Source organism: Acipenser ruthenus, chromosome 16 (assembly GCF_902713425.1).
Source record: "Acipenser ruthenus chromosome 16, fAciRut3.2 maternal haplotype, whole genome shotgun sequence".
NCBI lineage: Eukaryota > Metazoa > Chordata > Actinopteri > Acipenseriformes > Acipenseridae > Acipenser > Acipenser ruthenus.
The window spans coordinates 6,879,357-6,906,009 of NC_081204.1; the positions used below are offsets into that span (position 1 = coordinate 6,879,357).

The 26,653-nt window shown below is 35.2% G+C and overlaps 1 protein-coding gene across 7 annotated transcripts in view; it reads left to right on the forward strand.

Annotated features, from left to right (window-relative positions):
* The first annotated feature begins 316 nt into the window (after positions 1-316).
* LOC117412025 (chemokine-like protein TAFA-1) overlaps positions 317-26,653 on the forward strand; it is a 112,346-nt gene continuing 86,009 nt past the window's right edge. For 5 of the 7 annotated variants that reach the window (XR_009307457.1, XR_009307458.1, XM_058988620.1 and 2 more), the window contains exons 1-2: positions 317-759; positions 3,101-3,245. Coding sequence is in view for 5 of the 7 variants with exons in the window: in XM_058988620.1 (XP_058844603.1) it covers positions 3,110-3,245 (136 nt within the window). In the remaining 2 variants the exon portion in view is untranslated. The remainder of the gene's footprint in view (positions 760-3,100; positions 3,246-26,653) is intronic. The other 2 variants (XM_058988619.1, XM_034019960.3) reach the window with 2 other exon arrangements.

The window sequence follows — 26,653 nt, forward strand, 5'->3', positions numbered from 1 at the left end:
ACATTAAGAAAAAAATCACAAAAGATCCTTATTTTGTGCATGTATTATTTGAGTGTTGTTAATCCCACACATGGTAAATACAAATATACTGCAATTACCCTGTATAATACAGGCTCATTCAAAGTGCATATAAGAAAATAGAAATTAAATGTGATTATATTGTGCTGCATTCCCACTGGTTTTGTCAAAGGGTTAATAACTGTGCTTATTATGCAATGTAGTTGCTTTGTAATAGTGGGCAGTCTAGCTTTAAGACATGTGATACCTCTCCCAGTAAGGGTGTATTGAAATACACACACTACTTAGTACATTCTAAAGGAGATAGAGCGTGTGCTTAAAGCAGCTCTCAATGGGAGGAAAGAAACTGAGGGGAGGCTGATCTGTCATTAAATAGGGATTGATCCTTCTCTTTAAGTAAATGTGAAGCTGCAAATGAACTCAATATCACTTGAAGGGTCCTCTTCAGTAGCAGGTGATGCTATACAATGATTTAAGGTTGAAATGACAAGGTTTCCACCCCTTAAATCCTGGCTACTTTGTGACAGTGCACCGCAACACTGATATTTTCATTCACTCTGCAAACAGGATTGGAGCTGAGCAGAGCAGAGGGACAAAAGAGTTTTCTAATCCTTGATCTCGCAGATTATTTTTAGGAATTTATTGGAATCCCTGCTGGAGGAATGGATGGATTTGAGACAATGTGTTAGATCTTTTGGATGAACACTAATAGGGTTCTTTGCTCCTGGCTGGATTACTCAGGTAAGAACAGTAGTCTTCTAAGCTCATTTGAGGTTTCAATCTCTTTAGCTAATACTTGGAAATGCACTGTTGATAGCCAGGTTTAACATAGAGGGGCAAGCTTTAGGCTTTGAACTGTCAAACTGGTAGGAATGTATTGATAGGGTGAATGTTATGTTTGTTTGTTTTTAATTACCTCTAACAGAAATGCCCATAAAGACAAAGCTTACAAAAACTGTTAAATGATTGAGATACAGTACCAGGTAAATACTGTAGGTGAACATTTTACAGGTTTATAATACACAGGGTTTCTGTCTTTTCTTGTAAAACCTGGAAAGACATATAGTGTTGCAGATACTCTTTATGGAAGTGTGAAATGGGATGTAATTTAAACTTAAATGGTTTCTGTTGCTGTATGGTCTTGCTTGATTCCAATAGGCAGCCACCGATTTATATTTTGGGCTTTAGAAAATTATACTCAAGCTAATTTTAATTGTATAGTTTACTTCCTGAGATCTGGAATATTTTATCTATATTTCTAAAAATCCTAATTGCAATATCTAATCTTGCAATATCCAAACACGTACCAAGAATATATTCCAAGAATAGTTTCCAAGAACTATAGGATTATTGGCAGAATTATTTTTCAAAAGAAACCAGAGGGCAAACAAAATGAAAGTAGTTAACGTTATATAAGATACAATAAAGAACTAAGAGAAATGCATTTAGTGTAATGAGCAAAAATAAATAAATAAATACAATGCATGAGCTGGAAGGAACAATAAGCGTATTTACAAATTGAAAACCAGTCATGAGTTGCACAATAAAATATTAATTTGGAATATAAAGTGTTCGTGCATATTTAGAACTGAGCTGCGTCATTACATGAAGAACCGAATAATTTCAACGACACATGCAGTCATAACTTTAGAAATTATTTAGCAGTATTCTTGTCCTTATTAAAATGTATGAGTTAGCACACATGTGGCTGCCTAATTTAAATGTGTGAATATGATCTGATGTATAACAAATTCAGTGGTAGGTTCTTGGTTAGCAATTTTCTACTCCATTTTATTGTAAAAAAAAGAAAAAGAAGAAAATATTCAAAAGGGTATCAGCGACAGGCTTAACGTAGTGACAGTCTAAGGTTTCATTTGCTTTGGGATGGGAAGGGAAGTTTTTCATGAAGAAAGCGATTTGCCAATGTGGTGAAACATCTCCTTGGAGAATCATATGCATTTCCACAAACCCGTAGCCCTGGAGGATGACTGGAAGGATGTAGAGCCTGAGAGGGGATTGTAATGAGCTGTTAATTATATGCTTAATTTTAGAGTGTGGATGGTCATTTGTAACACTAGTTTCAATGTCAGCTGAGAGGGGCCCAGAGATGCACTTATAATCAACGCATTGTTTGTGACACAGAAAGGGAATTAGGCCTTTGATTTTGTCAAAAGACTTGATGTTTGTTGCAGGTGACATATTCAAACCATGTTTTTAGTCAAAGCTTGCTGGGAAATGTAGAACAAAGAAGCAGTGGAAATATTGATTTGAAAAGGGGATTGTGAGCACTTTCTCTCTGGCAAACAATTACTGTTTTGAAGTACCGTTTGTGATTAAAGTTTTATGATCATAGCAGTCCTCCAAACACTCATCCATTTTCTAAAGGGTGCACATTAAACCAGCAATTAAACAAAATACAAAATAAAAGCAGTGGCAGTGCTGAAGTATAAGCAAGCCAGAACTGAGTATAACGTTGAAATGTTACATTGTAAAGGACTGGGCACCAGGCAATGCAATGGCTTCTCATTAACTATGTAAAGTTGTTGTTTTTTTTCTTTAAGTTATTACTCACATACATGAGAACTACAACAGAGTACTGTACATGATTCATATCAAGTTTCTCTTCATCGGTTCTTCTATATCTGTAGCCTGCAGTTACTATAGAAGTAATTGTTTTGTCAGGAGCATTGCCTGCAAAACTGTTTGGGGAAAGAGCACAGGGCTGGTCTTTTTCTCTAGTGCAATGGACCACCCTCTTCTGGGGTAAGGGGTAATTTATTTACACAGCATGCCCAATTAATCACAGCTGTTTAGCAAAGCCTGCTAATTATCTGGAATTGTGTTGGTGATATGCACAGCCACTGACAAACTGCAATGTTATAGCACCATTGGTTTTCCACACCATTGTTAATACATTTATAACCATATATATATGGTTATAAATGTATATTACATGAATAATTGGATTATACCTTAATGCAATCAGAAAGGTCAATTATGAAACAAAAAGTCTATGATACATGTTTGGAGATGATTTGTGAAAAAAAAACCCAGGTGTAAAGTGGTATATCTGTATTTTTAGAGAATTGCAATGGTCTCTGCGATGTCCTGGTTCCTGTATATGTGGATAAGTGGCAGTGCCATGCTGTTCTGTCAAGCAACTCTTTATGACACCATACAGCAGCACCACCTACCAAGGCCAGGTAGGAGCGCTCTCGAGATCCTAGGTAATGTTCCTTCTTTTTATATCCAATAGCATTTTAATTGAAAGTTACATGCCAGATTCACTCTTGTTAAAGCCCCTGTTGGCCCCTCACCGATTTGGATCCAAAGTAATTTTAGACATATTGATCACAACAGTAATAACCTTACATCTTGCCATAGCCTCCTGTCCAGTTTTGACCAAAATTCAATGTATGGGTTCAGGGGCATGAACAACAAGGGATCTGGGATTATGTGTATTTCCATCAACTTTACAATTCAGTGTGTATTGTAAACCTCTTAATGCTCATGATCTGCATTTATATGTATGTTCTGACAATGCACTATAGTATCAGTCGTTATACCCACTGGGAGTTCTTCCTTCAGTCTGAACAATAGGTTATAGACCACAGAACACTACTTGTCACTATCATGTGCAAACAGTGGGGTTAGGTGCTGTATTAACTTTAAAGATTACCTTCTTTGAGCACGTGGAATTCCTGTATCTCCTCCCTACTCTGCAGTATTCTGTGTACCCACACTCGTCTTCTCAGTCTCCTATGCCTTCTGTTGATCTAATACAACAGGAGTATTTCTTAATGTTCCTCATCACTGTCCCTCATCTTGCTGGAAATAAAAGTGGGCGTGTACTAAAAAGTTGATTGGCATTTGCTGTACAATATATGGGAGCCCTTTTTCGTTCTGGTGTGACCGCTCCATAAACAATTTATGGTTATCGTTGTCATTATCGTTATCATTCCAGGTGTGACTGGGGCTTAAATGTTTTATTCTAGAACAAAGAGCTAATATTAAGATGAGCTTGAATATATTTCATGCGAATTTCTTTTGAAACATTATTTATTTATTTACATACGATACATAATAACCTGGAAAGTATTTATTTAGAGTAACTGTTTTGGTATTGAAGTATGCAATGCAGGGTTAAAAATAAGGTTGGATTGAAAGTCCAAATCTGGGGAAACTTGGGTGAGCGGAAATACTGTTACAACATTTTCATATAACATTTTCACCCCAAATACACCCATTTACCATTAAAAATATATATTGTTAAGGTTATGTTTAGGTTTTGGTACAGTGAAGAAATCGCACACTCAATTTGGTGCCACGCTGTAAAAAATGAAGGTATTTCTGCAAAATGTGCTTGAAGGATTTTTAGGGTTGGTAGAATTTGGTGCCAAAGCCATACATGAAAGTATGAATGTGGGAGTTGTTTAAATTACATAATAAGTCAGTAAAACAAAATCAGACTTTGACCTGATGGTAAATTGGATGAAAGTGAAACATTAGTTGTTAGCTTAAGCTCTACGCTGGTCCCACCCTATAGAAACTATTGTTTATCTGTGGTCACGGTTGTTCAAAAATATGTATTATTATTATTATTATTATTATTATTATTATTATTATTATTATTATTATTATTATTATTATTAATAAAGCGCTCTACAATGAAAGGCAGCTAATTACAGGCCAACATTTTTCACAGCCCTCGGTTCAAGGAGTCAATAAGTCCTACTTCTTTTGACACAAATTGTTTGAGGTTTCTGACAGTCTGTTGCTCTGAGAAGCTTTGATACTTTAAACTACTTGCAAGAAAAGATAACTTAATGTAATATGTACTTGCATTGATGTCTTCAGTTATGAGTAGTCATGGAAATTTAATTTACAAAGGGCTATAAAAGATATAAAGATTATATAAAGAGAATTCAAACATCATAACCATACACTGATCAAGATTATTAGCACAAGAGCAACATATTGTCATGCTTTAATCTGAACCTTCCTGACCAGTTTTAGAACATAAGAACATAAGGGCCATTAGGCCCATCTTGCTTGTTTGCTTGTTAGTAGCTTATTGATCCCAGAATCTCATCAAGCAGCTTCTTGAAGGATCCCAGGGTGTCAGCTTCAAAACATTACTGAGGAGTTGGTTCCAGACCCTCACAATTCTCTGTGTAAAAAAGTGCCTCCTATTTTCTGTTCTGAATGCCCCTTTATCTAATCTCTATTTGTGACCCCTGGTCCCTATTTCTTTTTTTCAGGTCGAAAATGTCCCCTGGGTCGACATTGTCAATACCTTTTAGAATTTTGAATGCTTGAATCAGATCACCGCGTTGTCTTCTTTGTTCAAGACTGAATAGATTAAATTATTTTAGCCTGTCTTGTATACATTTAAATTAAATTCAAGTGGAATCAAAATCTATTTTGTTTATTTATTTTCAAACCCTTTATTTAACATTGTGTCATAGAGCCAGATCCTGACTTGGTTTAAAAAGTCATATGGGCTTTTTTTCTGTGACCTAAAATGCAAATTGCTGTTGCAGGTTCAATCAGAAACCCACCAAAAAATAAAATAAAAAAAGACACAGTATATTGAGGGTTAAAAATGAAAGTTACAAATCAGACCTGGAGCTTTGCAACATTTGACTAAGTTTGAAAAATAGCCTGCCTTATGAAACAAGAGCAGCTCGAATGCTCTGCGCATACTAAATATGAGGAAAATGTAAAAAAAAAAAAAAAAATGACAAATCTTTTACTCAGGGCTGTGATACAGATTGAGTAAAGGTTTTACAGCTGCTTCATCACCTGCTCTGGAACAGCACTGCTTTCTCCCACGAGCCTCCATCAGCCTGGCTCCCTGCACCCTCCGCTAGTAAGATTGATGGCGTTACCATCCCAGACAGCACATTTTGGTCTCTCAAGAAATAATCCACTACATTGACAGATGAGTGGAATTTGACATGACGCAACTCTCATTCAAATCGCTCCGCACCTGTGAGGCAACAAGGGTCCTTTAGAGAAAAGGGTGTTGAGATGTGGGGTTGGTATCTACTGTCATGGCATGGGATCTGACCAATAACCTACAAGTTTTTAAATAACTGAATTAAAATGCTTGGCTGCTGTTTACCACATAATAATGAAATTAATTACCTTTTTCTATAAATATGATGATCATTGTACCTTTCACTTATTATAGAGTAGACTTTTTGTCTAAGTATAGAAATACACACAACACACACACAAACATCTATCTCAGACTATAAATCCAGTTACATACTTTGTTATGTTTCTGTAGTATATATTTTTCTGAATAGATAACCATGGCAATTTCAATGCCTGAAGTTATGTATTTTTAATGCAAGGGTTTCAGAAGATTATTTGGCAGATTACCTTTGAGTGAGAACTGATCATTAATAACATTGCATACTGTAGATTTATGGTTCTCAATAAAATTATTTTTAAAAAATTGTTTGACAAATTGTTAGTCTACTGGATGTGAACATCTGTGTATACTTGCCGAGAGATGCATTTATTTTTTGTTTGAACCATCAACTGGTTTGACCTTGAAAGGAGATTTGATACAAGTGCTGACTATCAGCAAGTTTGTAAATGTATGTATTTATTTCTTTAATAAGTGATAATAAAGATGGCTTGATTGTGTTTAAAAAGAATCAAATGCATCACCAGCTAATATAAACTAAGTTGAATGTATGCATGTCAGACACTGAAGCATTTCTTATGCTGAAAGTCCTGTGGTTGTGGAATTGGTCAGAGTATTAAAGTGGACAGGCCATGATTTGTGCTGTTAGCTGGGTGCCGGTGATAGCCCATTGATCCTCTGATTGAAACCATTGACTCAGGATTTGGGCACAGGGAATAATTCTTCTGCAGAGTCTTCAGTTTATTAGGTCCTGCCATTATCCAGAAAGCAAAACTATAATTTAATATAATAAACATTACAAAAGCAGAGATATTTTAAGTTGTAAAACCGGAATGCAAAACAATCTGCATAAAGAAAATGCCATGCTGCTCGGACCATACAATTTACTGAATGATTATTAAAATTATAGGCAAAATGCGATGACCACTGTGTACTATAGTACTTTAATATGCTGCACACAATACATTTGAATTATACCATTATGTTCTTGAAATAGCAAACATTGTTTTGTTTCATTTTCTATTACAATCTAAATTGCAGAAAATGAACAGGCAAAAAATTCCACTATGAATAATTGATGTTGCTTTGCTAATTGCATATTTATGGCAGTATAGTGCAATCACATTTTTAAGAACTGTAATTCCCAACATCATTGTATATGGCTGCAGTGTTCTCCCAATAAAAACTGAAAGCAAAGGAGCATGGGTAGTCAGCAGATGTGTTCAAGGGCTGTGTTTGAATTTCTATTCCAAAGTAATCCGATTACTTTGGCACGTGCATGCTATTATTGTTTGGCTGAGTAATATCAGTTATACACTGCATTGTTCTCATTGTTTTGAACCACAGAGGGCAAATTAATATTACAGGATATAGGATGTACAATATATAGGATGACAAACATCTGTGTAGGAGGGAATATTGGCAGAAGTTAACGTAGACCGTTTGTAATGTGTCATGGCATACAACACACAAAACTCACGCTCACATTGGCTGAAAGCTCTTCAGTGGTCTATAACATCAATTACTGTAGTACTATTTGATTGCTATCAGTATCTGGGTTGAGAACAGTATTACATTTTCAAACGCTTCCTGCATGATGACATGATTCTGAATCTTAATTAAATTAGAGATAACAGTTTTGAGTAAGCTGCACAAAACACACACTGGCAGCAGTAGCTGTGCTTTCTGCCACCATGGGGAATGTCGATATCAGTTCATTGCTCTTTGGTAGTTTTTATTTTTTTTTCCAGATACAGACTTAATACTTCCATTATGTTTCAGAGAAAGTTAACACTCCTCACCCTATGTTTTAAAGAAATCATCATTCAACATGTTTTAAAATGAGATCCTTCCAAGCAGCTGCACATTATCAATGGTACTGATATGCTACACGGTACACCAAGAACTAGATAGCTTTCAAGGTTAATGAATAGCGGCTTTAAAATGAATATTACTCATTTCAGTAACCAAGTATATTAAAAGAGCTGGTCTATACAATTAAAAAAAAAGAAGTTTTACCAATGCTCCGATGTTTCATTCATATAGATCTAGATACACTGTTGTGGCACTAACCTAGGTGCTGTCTTTGACTTCTGGATCTCAATCACTAATGGGAGTGAATTCACTCTTCGGTTCGGCCAATAACACAAATCTGCCATCTATCTTTACACAGCTGGCTGGTACTGCAGCATTCAAAATAACCATTCCTGGAAAATGCACTGTACACCCCTTCTGCTGGTTTAACAGAATCTACAGCCATTCTAAAAAAATGTGTGTTGTTAACATATACGTTTTTGGAAGAAGGAAACACACCGTTTAGATTCAGCGACTAATTAAGGGCAACACAAACTGTCCTCTCTATACACAAACTGGGAACCTAAATCATGATGTTACACTTGATTTGTATGTGGGTTGGTTAGGAGTGCCTCACTTTATTATGACTCTTAATTGAGAAATGTAATATTTATCTGTATTATTTTGTGAGACATGCATTCCATACTGTAAATGGAGTTATCTGAAATGGAGTACAAATTGAAATGTAATACCACACATAGTTTACTGTTTCCTCCTGCTGACAACCACATTGCTTTTTTAATTCTAAAGTCTTTTAGAGTAAATATTGGGGTTCAACATCATGAACGTATATTAATATTAGGCAAGCTACTAATGCTCTTAAAGAAGAGCTCTGTCTGCTTCGTTCGCCTCTGGAAATGAGCTCTTTTATATTAATAGTGGGGTTTCTGGGTGGTAGGTCATTTGTGAAAGTGGCACCACTGAAACAGTGTTAACAATGTGATTGTGTTAGATACAGATATGAGAGATCACCTAGGCAAATAACTGTTGTGGCTTTGGACAATACAGTCAACTATGTTTTCCCAATCACATTTCAATATTAATTTTAACACATGTGACCAAAACACTGCATTTAGTAATACATGAGAAGTATAATCTCTCTACAATTAACTTTCATTGGGGTTCCAAATGTTCTCTCTGCAGTTACAGGACACTTTGGTTGAACACAAAAGCTCAAATTTACAGCACATCACAGCCTGCCTGAATTACTAACTTAGCAGCACCTAGCGTTTTATTTTCTTACAAACCAGGACCTTCAGAAAGGAAAGTTAAAATCATGTGTTACTGTAAATAATAGCTCAAAGAAACTTAATAAATTCAATGACAAATGTTTAGACTAGAAGTCTTTTTCAAATGTATAGTTCTAGATGACAATAGCTGTAACAACCTTCAACTGCAGAATGCAACCCTGCTTGACCTATAGTAATTGCTTAATTGGTCTGTCTTGCTATTAGCTGTATGGTCCTTAAGTATACATGCTCAGTGAATTATATTGGACTGCAGTATAATACTAGACCATATTTGTGTTTATCTTCTAAAAAGAACTTTGCATTATTTTTTAAAGTGCTATAAAGTGCTTTGCATGACTTGCTATACAAGACCAATTTAAAACACATTTTAATTGTTGGAAATAATTATAATTGGAACTGGTTGTTCGAAGCAAATTATATTGAATTATGTTTAATTGAATTAATGGCAACAAATCAAGTTTTAGCTAATTGGATAAAAAAAAAAAGCTGTTTATTACATTAACAGTGCTGTTTGGGAGGCATTTGTTGTCTTTTATATGCTGCGCAATTTATTCACACATGCAAATTAGCAATGCAATAAAGAATGAGATGGAGATTTACAGCTTGTAGATGTGATTTGATAAATCTACAATACAGGTATAAGCATGTTTAGTTTTCTTTAAACAATAACTGAAATAGTATATTTGGCAAATGTAATTAACATGCACCTATAGATTGTATGCAATTATGGACAAGACAAAAATAACTTGATTTTTGTTATAGTTCATTCACACAGTGAGTCAATCAGCAGCAAAAAAGATGCAGCTAGTTCGTCACGGCTCAGCTAGAAAAGGCTGATTTATAACAGACATTCCAGTTTATGCTATTTTTATTCACAGTATCGACATCTGCCAAAAACACAGAGCTGAGCTGGTCATTGCTGTTGAAAAGGGGAGAAAAAAGTAATGCAGATTAGGTCTTTGTCTACCAGGGTTCTGTTGAAATGTTCCGTGGGTACATTTCTATATATCGAAGTGTATCCTGATTTAGACTAAGACATGTCATGCGTACTACAGCTCCCAACATGGCCGCCAGCGATCAAACTAGTGTGCCTCAGGGTGAATTGTTTGATTATCTCATGAGCATTCAGACATATGCTGCAGCCGATATGGTGAGAAAGGGTAAGGAGATTAAGGCAGAATACGTCACCCTAGACAAGACACCAGACAGTACCTTGGGTCTACGTGATGTATTCACCCCCCACTTCACTACCGTATGCAAGTCTGACAAACGTCATAACAAAAGGATGTCATAAACAACTCGTAACACGAAATGATACTTCATACCAGGGTACATTTGTAACATGCCGAGGTACCAAACGATAGCTTTGTCTAAACCAGGGTACACTTCAATATAGCAAAGTGTACCCTGGGTATATTTCTATAGTACCCCGGTCGAGAAAGACCCAATCTGCAGAAGAAATAGTAACCATTAAAATAATCGTTTTATTTCTTATGGATACCATATCCCTGAATCATAGATATTGTATGAAACATCCAGATAACAGAAAAAAAACAAGATAATGCCAAAAAGTGCTATGAATGACAAACAGAAAGACACATGAATGCATGTATTTGGGTACCGGTAAATAGGAAGACATATTATTTTGTTGAATATGTTGTTGCAGTAGATCAAGAATGAGTTTTAAACAGAACCCACCGATATTCATTTGAATCCACCTATTTTTGCTGCACATCCTATTCATATCTTCTCTCATGATTGTTGTAAACACATTTAATGAAGAACACACTGTGAGCTGGACAGTAATTCAAGACAACACTGATTCAAATTTACAGACATAACAATTGTTCCAGAAACTATAAATATGCTTCCTATGAGAAAGAAATGGTAAACATATCAGCATGATGTTAAGCCGGCTATTCAGTGCATATGTCTTTTGTATAAGGATATCGAATACCCAGCCACCTAGATCTGAGCACTTTCTTTTAATTGCTGAGAAAGCAGCACATTTTAAAACAAACCAAAAGTGTCCTTGTCCATTTGCCCTTTGAGCAACCTTTTTAAACTGTACAATAAAGTGCAGATTATTTTTGTGCTGTACACGATTTTCTCACACATTTCGATTTCTATCTGGCATTCAGACAATTTGTCATGGATCAGATGAAACAATTTGTCATGGATTAATGCGCTTAAATGTCTCCGTGATAGTTGGAGCAGTCCCTGGAAAAGCTGAAGAATCCTATTACAGTACCATTTATAGCACAGCTTTGTGTTCGGTTTATATACAGTATATATAGTAAATTCTTAACTATACTTGCATGTTTCTGCAATGAATGTTGTGGAGAGTAATATAGTTAACAAAACTGTACAATGCTCCTCTCTGTTACATATATATATATATAGCACTGAACTACTCCTAATTTTCTCTTAAAGTGTCTTAAATAGATTGCAATTACACTGTTATTGTGGTTACATATTACATGAATACAGTGTAATTATGAGCGTCGGCATTTTTCATTTTGCGATTAAGCATGTTGTTGCCTTGCAACTACACAACTATATGTCATTAAAGTTTATACAATGCTCTGGGTCATTTAAGCCAATTACAGATAACTATTCATTTATTACATGGCAACAGCACCATGCATTTATACTGCTACCATGTAGTTATACTGCAGCCCTGGGTGAAATGTAGGTAACACTTTACATTAAGTGTCTCTAATTGCTGTGTATTTACATAGTAGTTACTTAGTAAATACATGTGTACTTACACTTAATTACAATGCACTTAACATGTACATATTTTTGCATTATATAACCCTAATCATAACCCTTTTCTGATACACTTGTGCACTTACATATACCATGCAAAAAGATGTACACATTGTAACTGTGCATAATAACATTGTAATGATGTTCAAGTACACATGTATTTACTAAGTAACTACTATGTAAATACACAGTAATTAGAGCCCCAATGTAAAGTGTTAATTGAATTTATTGCAATTTCTGTATCATGGTTCAGTTCAGAAACACAGCACATCTCATTTTCAGCCTCCTTCAGGCTGAGCTCAGAACAGTTGTCAGTTCTAAAACCGCACAGATAATGGGAACTATAAACTTTAATATCCAAAGCGTTGCATAAATTCAAGGATCAAGCAGCAGGAATAATTACACAAGTTCAAATGTCTTTCCCACACCAGCTCCAGATATATCTGCATGCGCAACGTCATTATTTATTTAACAATAAAAGACCCTTTCAGTAGCATGCTACTGCAGGTACAGGCATGTTTACAGCACTGTAAGTCCAGCAGTTGTCTCTGGAGGGATGAGAGAACAAGGGAGAGCTTATAGTAAAACATATAACTCTTACACCTTATTAGAGGTCAAGTGTTCGAAAAACTACAAGTGGGACAATAGCTCAGCTGGTAGCCAAGCCATTGGGCTCATTTTAATTACCACTACTACTATCAAAAACTAGGATGAACAGGTTGAAATCCCCTAAAGCTTTGTACGACATATTTAACATATTTCAAGTTTATATCATAGCCTTGGGTACCTACTGATTTCCCTTCGCACAAGGTATACCTCTAAAATATGCACAGTGCTTGTTTATAATGTTGTCTTTAAAGGCAGGGATGGATATACTAGTTATTGCATTTTACTCACAGATTTGTAATTATTGTATAATACAGGCAAGGTATTTGTTCCTTTTAAGTATTATTTGCATTACATTATATAATAGAATGCTTTCATTATATATAAACAAAATACGTTTTCCTACAAAACAGTATTTGTGTGTACACAGGTTTGTGTATGATAATATTTACTTTTTGTATATTTTGTTTGACAGCACTAACTTAACTGTAAAAGGATTAGATTTTTTTTTTTTTTTTAATCAAGAATAAAGCAGTTTTGGTTGGGGAATGTGAATAATTTTTTTTTTAGATGCTATATTGGGAGGAACAAGAAGTCAGGTCCCATCGGATTGGTATTCTGAACAGACTACTGCTTACAATTCAGCTTCCAGCAATTTATGCTTTTCAGTCAGAAACAGTAAGCATTACTTAATGGTTTATAAGATTTGGTAGTTAAGACCTTTAAAAGATATTTCTTTATGTAAAAAGACAGATTTTTTTAGTCTTCCATGTACTACATATAAGCTTTTGGACTTACAAAAAGTCATATAAAGTTGAATATACACTAGGAATGTCGGGAAGTTATTTAAACAAAAACAATGTAATATCTGAAGCACAACTCAAAGTTGTAACAGTAACATTTTATTTTAGTGGACATTATTAAAGAGTGCACAACACCTTTATCAAAGATGTGTTAACATTAAACATACCCTTTAATACTACAAACAAGCAGGCTTTAAAGACATGTTCCTAAGATTCTTCTGTGTCTTCTTTTTTTAGAAATTTTTTTTTTTAATGTTTCCTACACCATCATAACAGTGCTATGAATAAATAATAACTGTAATGAATGCTACTCAGCATCAACTTCAAAAATAGTAGTGGTGCTTTAACTGTTGGGTTTTTAAATTGGTTTACATTTTTTGGTCTGTTGCAGGTCAAAAGAGGTCTATAGTATTGCTCTACATTTGCAAAAAGGCTGCTGTTTCGGGTTTCAGCTCAGTTCATTTTTTTTGGTAATGAGGTAATTAGAATTTGATTTGGACAGAACTGTGTAACATATTCTGGCACCATTTTTCTAACTTCCCTATAAATGTCATATATAAAACAAATAGGAATGGGCTTGTGGGGTTACACTCAAAGGTTGTGACAATTTATAATAATATAAAAGTTGTTGTCACATAAATACCACTGCAGTGTTAAAGGTATGGTGAAACTCAATAACAATCTAGGCTTCATTAAAGCTGGAAGCATTTTTTATTTCAAAGGTATTGCTGCTGACAGCACTTCATTTTTTACTGTGTTTATCAGAAGCTGCATCATTTTGTTTGGCTCAGTTGCATAGCATTTGGCAAAGCAAACAATATAAACAGTGATGCTTGTGGTGAAATATAGTTTGGTGGTAGCATTTAAATATGCTTCATTTTGGCAACAAACAGGTCCAGATTATATGCCTAGTAGCAATCACAGAAACAGTTGCAATATGCTTTTATTTACATAATACTTAGGGCCTGATTTAGTAAGTGGCGGAAATTTGGCCAGAATTGCGGGAGGAAAATTGAGATGGCTGTGCTTGGTATTTCCCAAAGTGTCACACCCCATTTACTAACTAACTGAGACTTTTAATTGTCGTCAAACAAGACTCTATCTAGCACATCCACTACATTAACAACGTTTCTTGTAATAAGCTAATAAATAATGCATTCAGTTTTTATATTAGTTTTCCTATGTTGCTAAAAAATTGCCATGTGCAATGCTGAGTCAATTATTACTCTACTTTTCATGTGAACAGGTTCTGTTAAATTAGATGGAAATGTAGAATTAGCTTACTTACGTATAACATCATCACGGAGATAAATGATCCTGTTAATATTACAATTCTATATTAAAATTGGATTGTATGATAGTAGTGACTAAGAATGGTTTGATTTAGTGGTAGTTTTGTTATGAGTTCCAATTTAAATTAAACTCATTTCACGTAAGGGTCTTTCCTCCTCATTCTCAGATATTATTAAAGGTAATTTAAGGATTCACATTTTGATAAGCCAGTTGTTCCAGGAACTTACTAGATTTTTCTCCTGTACTCCATAACACTGACAGTAGTTTGTATTTTTCCCATATCAATCTATATGTAGATATTTTGGCATGTGACTCTTGTGTTATTTTCAGGACTACACAAATGCTTATAACCCCGTTTACATAAGGAGCTGAGGTTTTGTCGTATTTTTTTATGTTAACTATAAAGTATTCATTTTTTCTGAACTGAGAGGGAGAATTATATGGGCTACAATACAGTAACCCACATTCACTGAATAATGATTCGTTAAGACAATGAGCGCTTATAGTTTAATATATTTTTTATTTAGGTATACATTGTAAAAGGAAATAGGAAATATAATCTTACTGCATTTTGTAAACCAAAATGCAATAACATGATTAGGGTTACAATTACAATCCCGTTGTGTCAATTGTGCATGTTGTAATATAATCTGGATTTGTGATCATAGTGTTTGCACAGTAATTAAAATGTGTTGTTTATTATTTTGTCAGCTAATAGATATTAGCATTGTTCCAATACAAACATTAAAAAAAGCAAAACAAAACAAGACAAAAAAAATAGTTATTTTGCAATTAAGTAAGATTTCACCCTATTGTACAAAGAAATGTTCAACATAATTATGAGATCATTAACATCTGAGTAGTGATAGAGGCACCCCACAGAATATACAGCTAATTAATAGGTGACAAATGAGTATTAACATTTCATTGAAACATAATATTCAGAGAAGACCTGCTAGCAATAAGAAACCTCCACTTAATTGAGAGGTTATGTAGTGCTTAATTTCTATTTACTTTGCAGTGCTTATTTGATAAGGAGATTACTACAGCACTGTCAACTACAAGAAGATGCCATGCAGTATAGGAACATGGGTGGTCAACAACCATCTTTGATGCCAGACATTTACATTTTGGGTATTGGACATTGATGTGCCTAAATCTAAGGTGTAACTTTGACCAAAACGCATTCAGCCAGAATCAAATTCCAATGCTACTACACCATGTGGCCTTTGTTATTTTTGATATATTATTCACAACACAATGATATTGCATTTGAATAACGTTATTTTAATTTTCATTGCCTGTACCGTTCCATATGTTAGGTACTTGCAATGTAATTAGTTAAAAGTACCAGTGATAGCATGGAAGTATCACATTTGGTAACACTATTTTAAATGTACTGTGATTAATTACACAGTTACAATTTAGTCACAAAGAAATATAGGGGTAATTACATTGCAATAACAGTCTATTACATAAAACGTAGAGTATGTCTCGTTTGAATTGGGATTCCAAATGATGTTACCTGGGAAGACAAGATTCAGTACAGTTATGATACAAATGATTGATGTCACAGCACAGTACAAACAATGACACCAACTAACAATTCAAACATAATTAGTTTGACTCTCAGAGACAAACTCTAACTATTCTCCAACAGCCACTCTGAGCTTTGCAGGTGCCTCTCCTCATATGATGGGTGTTTTGCCAACAAACGTGTCAGATAATAGCTCTTGAGACATGTTTTTCAGTTAAACCACTTGGAAGGTAATCGTCTTCTCTTACACTGCTTAAACGAATGCCTCTTAGAAAAATAATGCATGGTCTGATGTACTATTGTCCATTCCACTGTTAAAGCAAACAAGTAAAAGGCCAACTGCAGGGTCAACCAAAACACAAATAGCGCCGGTCCTAATAGTATGTGCTACCTATACAATCTTTGAAACCCTGCCTAAAAAGTAATTCTCACTAGAAAAGGGCACAGCTGGGATTCCAGTAACCCAGGAATATGAAGCCTTGATAATGATCCCAGTTCTGTCAGAAGACGAAAGGTACAAATATATGGCATGTGTGGTACATGTAGCATTGATATCTAAAAGTCTCAACTCCTCTTTTGGCTCTAAGGCTTAGATTATTACAGCCAAAGCATAATCTGTGAATTTAGGATATGACAGCTTGACAAAAGGTAGGTCGGAGGATATATATAAATAATGTAATAATTCTTATTTTCATATTCATGCAATTTGATTTGCCACATGGAATGTTTGAGATGCTTTTAGTCAGGAGAACAATATTTTGTTACTGAACTGTGTCTGTGAACACCCACACCCACATCCAATGTTCTAATGACATTGTATGTGACACTATGTACAATACTATAGAGAAATCCAGTGGCAGATTTTGTTATCATAGAAAGAACAGTATGTTTCTGTGGAGCAGATCATATTTCTGCAAACTTGTTGGTTAACATGTGAAAACCTTCTGGAATGCAGCCCATAGCTGAGTGAGCAAATACAGTATCTACAGAATATAAACAGAAAAGCAATACAAATGACAGGGGGCAACACCAATTCATTACTGCAAAACAAAAACCATGATCATACACCGTATACCTTAAGAGGCTAAAATGGAATTGCTGTCAAATGCCAATCCACTTAGGACTGCATGGTTATGTGCAAGAAGCTTCTAATACTCATACTACTTGGCTTTGTATTGCTGTTAAAGTGGATATGAGAGATGATCTGCAGTATGGAAAAATACACTCCGTGTGAAGAGACCATCAGTCTGATTGTGTTGAGTAGTGCAGGATTGAAAACAAAGCAGTCATATGCTGATTTGCTTTAATATAACATTTCACAAGAGCATCACAGCATCACTTTAGCAAAGTAATATGGCAGAAAGCTTCGAGAGGTAAAATAAACAATGTTAAGGACATAAAAGCACCACTGTTTTATCTGACATTTTTGCGGTTAAATGTGCTAGCAGATGTGGCACAACAAACTGGTAAATCGTTACTGCCATTGACTATAAAAGACACATGCAGTTATTGAGGGCATTGTTCATTTCCCAGTCTTAGATAAGGAATCATTCCAGCTGTCAAGTGTCAGTTACTGTCTGGGGAGTTAAAAGTGTGCCTTGCTTGAGAAACATGTTGAATAGTTGCAGTAAAACTATGCAATGTTTAAAACAGATTATTGCATTCAAGTTGTTTTGATTTAAAGTAAAAGAATAACTTATATTTAGAGCTTCTTTACAGAACATAGTGGGGGGTTGGTTCTCTAAAATGTGTTGCAAATCTATATGGTCTCAGACCTAGACCACAAAAAAATAGACACCATAGACAAGGCATGCTGCAAGGTGGAGACAGGGGAGGAGGGGGACCAAACAAACAAAAGATAAGGGAGCGTGGATGAAACAGGATGTGTATATATATATATATATATATATATATATATATATATATATATGGCTTGATAATTATTTATTTGGTTAAGGGGTGGATTCTCCTTTCAGAAATACAACCGTTTCCAATAACAGAATTGCTCAGAACACTAATGCACCAGCTTATAGCTGCAGCTCAGTTGTTTCTTCTAGTTTTATACCATTGAAATAGTTTTAATCTTTTCCTTCTTTTTAACAACAGTCATGGAGATAGGACCAGTTTTTTCCTGCTTCTTGTCTGATCCATTTTAGAATTTGTAACCAGGCCCACTGAGAGGGCAGGGAGGAAGGGGACATCTCCCCAGGCCCGCCCCCAAAAAATGGAGTAATACTAAAATTCACAATATATGGTATATATATATATATATATATATATATATATATATATATATATATATATATATATCACACTTCCTTTCATGCAATAATTTAAACTTTTGCATTTCATATTTTATTACACCAAAAAGCTTGAAAAAAAGGCAGAACAATTTTAGACAATCAGAATTTTAAAACTTTAAAATAACTCTAAAGTTTTACAATATGTTATACTACCACAGTATGAATTATTCTATTATTAAGATCTATAATTGGCTCAAAACATTGCTGCAGTTTGTTAGAAAACTTCTATCTCATAAAATAAATAAATAAATAAAGTACTTTCTTCAGCTGATGGTAAACACAATTAGATGATTAAATGATTGGTTATGTTGCTTAAGATACAGATATATTTACTAATGCAGGTATTAGTTAAGAGCAGAGATGAGTGGTTTATTTTTGGCACGGGATAAATAAAGCACCATCAAGAAATGTATTTGATGTTAAGTAAACTTCCAGTGTTGTTACTAATGACTATTACACATAATACTGTAGGATTTAAAGCTGTTTTTTGTCTTTATTTTTCACTGTCTTTGCAACTGTACATTGGTACTCACACACATGCTGAACAGTTGACCCAGACATGGGCCCATTTTAAACAGCTTCTATAGGGCCAACAGTGGTTACTGCTCACCTCACCTCACCTGAAAGAAGTTCCCTCACTTTTCTCTCTCCCAGCATGACTTCCATTATTGCATTCTCTGGGCTTTCTGTTCATTTCAGTTCACTTGTCTACTGAATTAAAGTTTTCCTTATTGTTTTATCTACTGACATCTCAGCCCACAACGTAATGTAAAATGCATTTCCTCTGTCTAGTAATGCAGTGTTTTTTCATATCATTTTTTTTTTACATGTGACAAAGATATTTACCCTGGTTCCATGGTTTTGCCTGCCTTTGTTTTCCGGTCTAAATATAGCAGGCTCCCTTTCTATGGGAAGGGCAGTGTTTTTCCGAGTACTCTGCCACAGTCTTTCCCATCCCTGAGATGAAATTCCCCTATTCTACTTTAAAATAATCTTTTGGTAAAGCTATAAGCACCCTTTATATGTATATCATCTGATCATAAAACCACGTTCAGTAGAGTCTAAAAAGATTGTTTGACTAAGTATTGTACTATATTAGTTGATTTCACACCTGATCTCTTTCTATATATCCTACGAATTATCAGTCATAGCCTTTTCATTATTGCAAATGTGCAAATCTGTAGTAATGCACTATAAAATTAACTGATTCACTCAAAATGGAACTTATAAAAAAACGTGTGCCTAGATGCATTTATTACACAATTACATTTTGTTTAATTGATTTACAGTAATGGTGCTATAGAAATTGCATCACGTCACACCTTTCCAGTAACTTTGCATAGTGAATATTCACACGCATACTGCCTTTCTGCCTAACAGAGCCAGACAGTGCCTTAGAAAGCACAGTATTGTTACTGAACAACCATTTGTTGATGCTGAGACTTGTTAAGAGTGACTGAAAAATGCAAGATGATACAAATCAAACTTCCAGACACAGGAACGATCAGAAACGTGTGTAAAAATTCTACAAACCCTTCATTTAAAACACACAGATCACAGCTTTATATTGTTAACAGCCTTGCGTGTTCAGTTAGTCTCAAATTAGTCTCAACTTGAACACCTGTGAGATTGTCCTTGCTGACAATAGCAGGGTGCTGCATTATTTAAGTTAATTGCTGCTGTTAACAAGATGCTTTGACTCTGATGGATGCTTTTTCTTTTTTTGAGAAACTTACAAAAAAAATGCAATTCAGTGGCAGCATATTTGTAGTAGTACTATTATTAAGTAAATGATTCATTTTGTAAGCCGTATCATCTTTGCCTTTAAGACACCTTTACATTGGTCATATTGCACTGGTTTGCAAACATTTAATTTTTTCCTTTATCTTATCTTAAACAGAATATCGCAGTGAAGTTTTCCTTTGATACAGTTAAAAAGGGATCAGGACATACGACTCTGTTAAGGTTAATGTAATCTGAGGAAATTTGGTGTATCTATTTAGTTATATTAAACATAGGCCTGGTATTCAGATATGGAATTTAATTATGCTTGTGGGAGCACTTGTGTCATTTCTGTAAACTCCCAGAGTAAATTGGATCTTTCTGACATCTCTACCCACTATTCCTAAGACAGCAATTATATTCCTAGAGATGGAGTTTGAGATTCTATATGCATAGAGTTCAACCTTACTGATTTGTAAGATCAAAAAAATTATAAAAAATAATGTATTTCTTTCACATACAGCTGTCATTCATATATTGTAATTCTAGTACCTGCTTATTTTTCCTCATAACTGGTTAATCAGCAGGAAAGCGTACAAGTAAGGGCATGTATACCTTTTTAAAAATAATTCCCCCCGCTATTTAGATTTAAAAATTACATGTTAGAATGATAGTATAAAATAACAAAGTGTAAGAAAAATCAATGTAGTTTTGAAAATAACAAAGTGGTAAACTGAAAATGATCTTTACAATAGGTTACTAAGTTTGTGAAAGGAGTTCCTTGATTGTGAATATAATAATTTTCGGAATATAACACGAAACACCATATGTATAATGTGCATAACTGACTTGCCTTGATTACATTTCTTGTATAAAGTAATATTTTACCCAAACAATAATCCACAAAGAACACTATTTACCAAGTATACACACCTTATATACAACATACAACCTGTTGTAAAATGTTGCATATTATATGAAGAAAATCACAGTATTCATCCAGCGTTCTTTACAGTGTGTGTCTCGTAAGGTAAGAATGATTTAATCTTTGACACATTCTTAATTAAAAGTTTTTTATCACAAGAATAAAAGACCCTTTTACAAGTACTTCATCCCACGATAACTGACATTTAACCTTCAACCACCACATTCCCTTTGTTCCTAAGATTTCCATCTAGGGGCTACAAAAGGCTGCATAACTAAACAGTGGCAGAGAATAATTCATTGTTATAGACTGCACAAATGAGGACAGCGGAGAAGCGTGTCCAGAGAGAGAAGTAAGATCACGCTCAGAGCTTACACATATATATATTACTGCTTTCCCCAGGAGAGGTGGCAGAACGCAGCACTGTTGGGTCTTTGGCACGCACCTGCCCCAAGCCACCTCTCACCTATTCCTGTGGCTGGGGGTCAGCAGACCTTGACTAGTGAGCAGACTGGTGGAGCTGCAGTGACCGCTCTGCATTTACCACGCTGCTTCTGTCCCATGCATTGCGGTCCTGTGGCTTCAGAGTCATGTTGCCCTTGGAGGAGCTGGCATAGTTGCTTTACTCTGACTTTTTGGTTGACTTTAAGGCTAGATAACTGTGACTTTTTGGTCACTATTTGAAAAGATCACAACTTTCAGAAGTTTAATGTCTTCATTGTGGCATGGCATAACATTGGACTTTTACAGCAGCTGAGGCATTTGTTATATTGAGGCAGTTTTAAAGGAGACACTTTAACTGCCCATGACTTTCCATTGTGCTATATAGACTATTGTCTTGCATTGGTATTATGTGACACAGGACAACCTCACTACATTCCAAAAGCATAATGGATATACAGTAGATATTTCACTTTCCAATATGCCTTCCTTTTGTAGTTTCAGGACACACTTCAATTATTTTAAAGCGTAACTAGGCAGTAGTTAGTGTACATTTTTTCAGTGCCTGTGTTTTTAAACTTTAACATTTTATTGTGCAGTGATTAGATGTTCTTCCAGGTGCCTTTGACATTTTAGCCCTTTTAAACTGAATTTTGATTTCTGTTGTTGAACATTACACACAACATATAAACCAGTGCAGTTGTCACCTGGTATGTTTTATAATGTCATGGTCTGTTTGCAAAATATTTTGTCAGCACTCTCATAGGGGTAAGGTCAGTTTGTTGAGCATGCAGTGACATCTCAGGTCACGGACATTTTCATCCAGTGGAGAGGGATGCCCTTTATCTAACTCCACAATTCACAGTGACTAATGAAGACTGACCCAGTCAACAAACAAATGTGATAATGACTTATACTGACACAAAAAAAAAAATAATAATCTGCGAGCAATACTGCATTGAAGCTGCAGGAAATGGGAAAGCAAAACCTTTGGGGAAGATGATTGCACAGATGTAAGGTTAATCAAAATATCATATTGCCTAAATCATTAGCTGTAGCATTAAAATTAAAACAGGTCAGAATCACTGTAATTGAATCATTGACGCTATAGTCATAGGAAGTGGTGATATTAATAGAGATAATTAAAAACAAGTCCTCTAATAAAAGAGAACCAGGATATACAGACCCAAGAGATTTACTCTTTCCACAGGCATCCCTGAGAGGACTGACTGCAGTTTAAACACAATTATTTTGAGTTAAAATCTACTTGCAGCATAATCTTCCAGCTATTTATTCATGAACATATATTTAAAATACTGTAAAACTGCCCTGAATTTGGCAATAACTTTTTTATGCTTTCCTAATGGAGCCAGGCCCCTCTTGAACATCTTGCAATTGCATTAAACTCAATGCGCAGAGGCAGCAGCTTAGTGGAGGCTCATAAGAAATGACATTTCATCAGACTTAAGACAAAGGTTATCTGCTTGCATGTATGATAAAACTAAAGCAAATGACAGTTTAATAGCCTTATGTAAGCGCTTTTTTGTAGGCGTATTATTTTTATTTAGACCTTTTCTGCCCCCCCCCCCCCCTTCCCTTTAATGGCCCTAATCCTTTCTTGGAGACATTCCAGTTCTTCGGCAACTGCTATCGAAAGAGACATGTAGCTACAGCTGCAGGCCCCTCTACAGCTGGAGCCTGCCAAGCCTGCTCTGTTCCAGCAGAGAGATGAGCAGCTATGATGACCACCTCAGGGTCGGATTTTACCTCATTGCTCCTGAGGGGACCAAGCGCTCTCTCTACCCTGAGTGAATGAAAAAACCCTTTTCTTATCATGGCTCCAAAATGAACATGTGCCTTTTCCATGCGGCTATTCAGAATCCTAATTTCTATGCTATTTTAGAAATGAGAAACAAGGCAGCCACACACGCACAGATGGAAATCGGTTTTAAGGGTGAGCATGGTTGGCTGTGGTTGTGAATTCTAAACATACTTTATAAAAAATGTTCAATACTGTACTGTAAATTAGTGTGCCAGAATATGTTGTTCCTGTGGTGAGGTATTGAAATCATGGTGACTTTTACAATGGTTTGTGAGAAGGTTTTTTTCATCTCCTATAGTTATTATGTTTGACTCAAGAAGATCTGCATTATAAAATATTAAAGAAAACAGACAGCAATGCATGAAAAGGAACACATATTTAGATTAAAAGTAGTCTCCAGCTAAGAGAACACCCTTCAGGAAGCAACCAAAGTGTTCTCTAAGATAGAGTTGACAACAGACACAATATGAATCAATAAATAAATATGTATTACTTGTCATGACGCATATGCATCAACATGTGAAATGAACAGAATACGTAAGAGAAAAGCAATAGGCTAGTGTATGTTAATAAACTATAATAATAAAGTAACAGACAAACCAACGTTAGTAAACTAACTGTCAAACTAAATTAACGCAGCACCCTTACACACGTGAAAAAATGCAGCAGTTACAAAACAGTACTGTATTAGTTGTGAACTAATCGCTATCGGTGCCAAAAAGGTGTTCTTTTAAGCAAAGTTCCTGTTCCTTTAGGCGGAACATTTACAATGGGAAAAATCAGTTTCAGCACAAGGTTGTTCTCTTAGACAAAGTGTTCTCTTAGGAGATGTTCCTATATGCAGAGACTACTGTGTGTTACTCTTGTTTAGGGATATTCTTTAATCTTTTTATTGGGATTCTAGAATTTAAAAAAATGTATTGTAACAGATAATATCCCATTAGCTGTAAATACTGTTGTACTGATGATGGGTAAAAGACATGCTCAACTATGACACTTTCAAACTATCTAACTGCAGTCGAATTGTAATGCAGCAAGAGTTTTCAATGCTATAACAGCGTCAATATGCATTGCAGTTCAAAAAAAAAAGCAATTATAAAATACTATTTCAATTCTGTTATAATATCACTGACTGCTGTAGTTGCAGTAACAAGCTAATTTGTGGACTTTAAATTGATCTACCAGTCATTTTTCATACTGTAATTTCAAATGGATTTGAATAATAATTGTGGATACTATGTTACTCACTCCTTTCCAAGTGTGATCAAAGTTAATAAAACATGCAGCCTAGCCTTTCTTTTCTTCTTATTCTAGACAACTGTAAGAATCTGTAGAAATCCAAGTCACCCCTGAGATTGAAATATCTGAAGTCAATGGATGTTGGGCGAGTCAGACATCACAGACAAAAGGAAATCCATGGCAATGCAGGATTGAGGCTCCGTCCCCCCCTTCAGTTTGCAGGGTATCTTTCTTCACACATCCAGCTTTTATGTTTCCTTTGCGGGGCCCAAAAATGACCTGCTGTGAGTGACGGCTGCCTTTTTACTGGCAATGAAGGCTCTACTATGTGGTAGTTGACCGCAACAGGAGTTATGCGTCCCGAGCCAAAGGCTGTTCAAAAAGATTTACACCTTGAGCTTGTAATGATTTGTCGGGTACCCTTCACCTGAGTAAAGTTATAGGAAAATAGACCTAGCCCTAACCTGAAAATGTTCATTAATGGTCACATACATAATTAGAGAAAGAAAAAATAAAAAGAAACTTTATTAAACAAATAACTTTGTACTTGTCAGAGCTGCTTATTGTTTATCTTGACAGTGCCATGTATCTGATTAACAGTTGATAATGTGATGTTCCAGCCAGCATCTACTGTCTGACAGAAGCTCGCCAGAGCTGGTAGTTGATTGGCTGATGGTACTGAATTGTTTTCTAATAAGGAAATATACAAGGCCTTGCATAAACCAACTGTCACCATATATTGTAGTGCTATTAATAGCAAGCTGAGAATGGGCCTGTGACTTTATTCTGTTCTTGTTTAATCAGAAGAGATTGTATAGTGATTATTTTTTCCATTTCACACTGCCTTTCACATAAAGCTGCCTGTGGTTTAATGAGGAAAATGATGCTAGCTGCTGTGATCAGTCAATGCATTATCTGTAGTTCATGCTTCATTTTTGTACACTCTCCATTGCGGTTAATTATTGATTTTATAGTCCCCGGGAAAAAAACAAAACAAAAAAAAAAAACATAAACCATAAATAACATAGAAATGCTTCCAAGCAATTATGGATGCTAATGAAAGTGATAATGCATGCAGTAAGTCATTCATTATTAGAACTTCTTCAATAGGGGGCTTTTGACAATTCTATTTTGTACTATATGTGGGTTTCATTTAAAAGTACAGCATATCATAAAAATGAGTCAGAATCTATAGCTACAGGTTAGTACTTCACATATTCTCTTGTTTGTATAATTATCTATGGCTGTTTCCGCTTGCATCATTAATTACCAGTTTTAGGGCCTCATTTACGAAAGGACACTAAACATTATGGTGCACCATAATTGCGATTAGTGTGCATGTTCATGATTTCCATATTTACTATTGCAATTGTATTCATTATAGTGCGAAATAGTGGGCATATTATGGCGCACACTGATTTTATTGTGCCACACTATGGTAATCAGAATGAATATGTGATTTGTATGGTAATGCATGATAATATATTTAAACGAGGCACTCTGAATAATGAGATGAGCTTCATTCACACCATATTTACTAAAGGGTGATAATTGTAGTCTGCACCTTAAAGTGAGCGATAATTAGTTAGTTTGGAAACCAGGCTTTAACCACACACTATTTAAACCTATTTGTCTGGGCTGAAATCTATCTGGCATCGTGGAGGCATTACTTGCATTAAAGTTTTCATATAGAGCAGTGAAAATTACCTGAAAATAACAGGTTATATTAAGTGTAAATACATGTGAATGGATGTTATCATTTCTTAGATTGTATTGGTACAAATAATAAAGTGGTTAAATAAAACCCTGGATCAAACAAGGTATTATAATTTAAAACAACCTACTCCACTATAATTTCAAACTCCTCTGTGTGCAGTTTTAGTTTGAGTTGCTTCTGCTTGTCCCCTG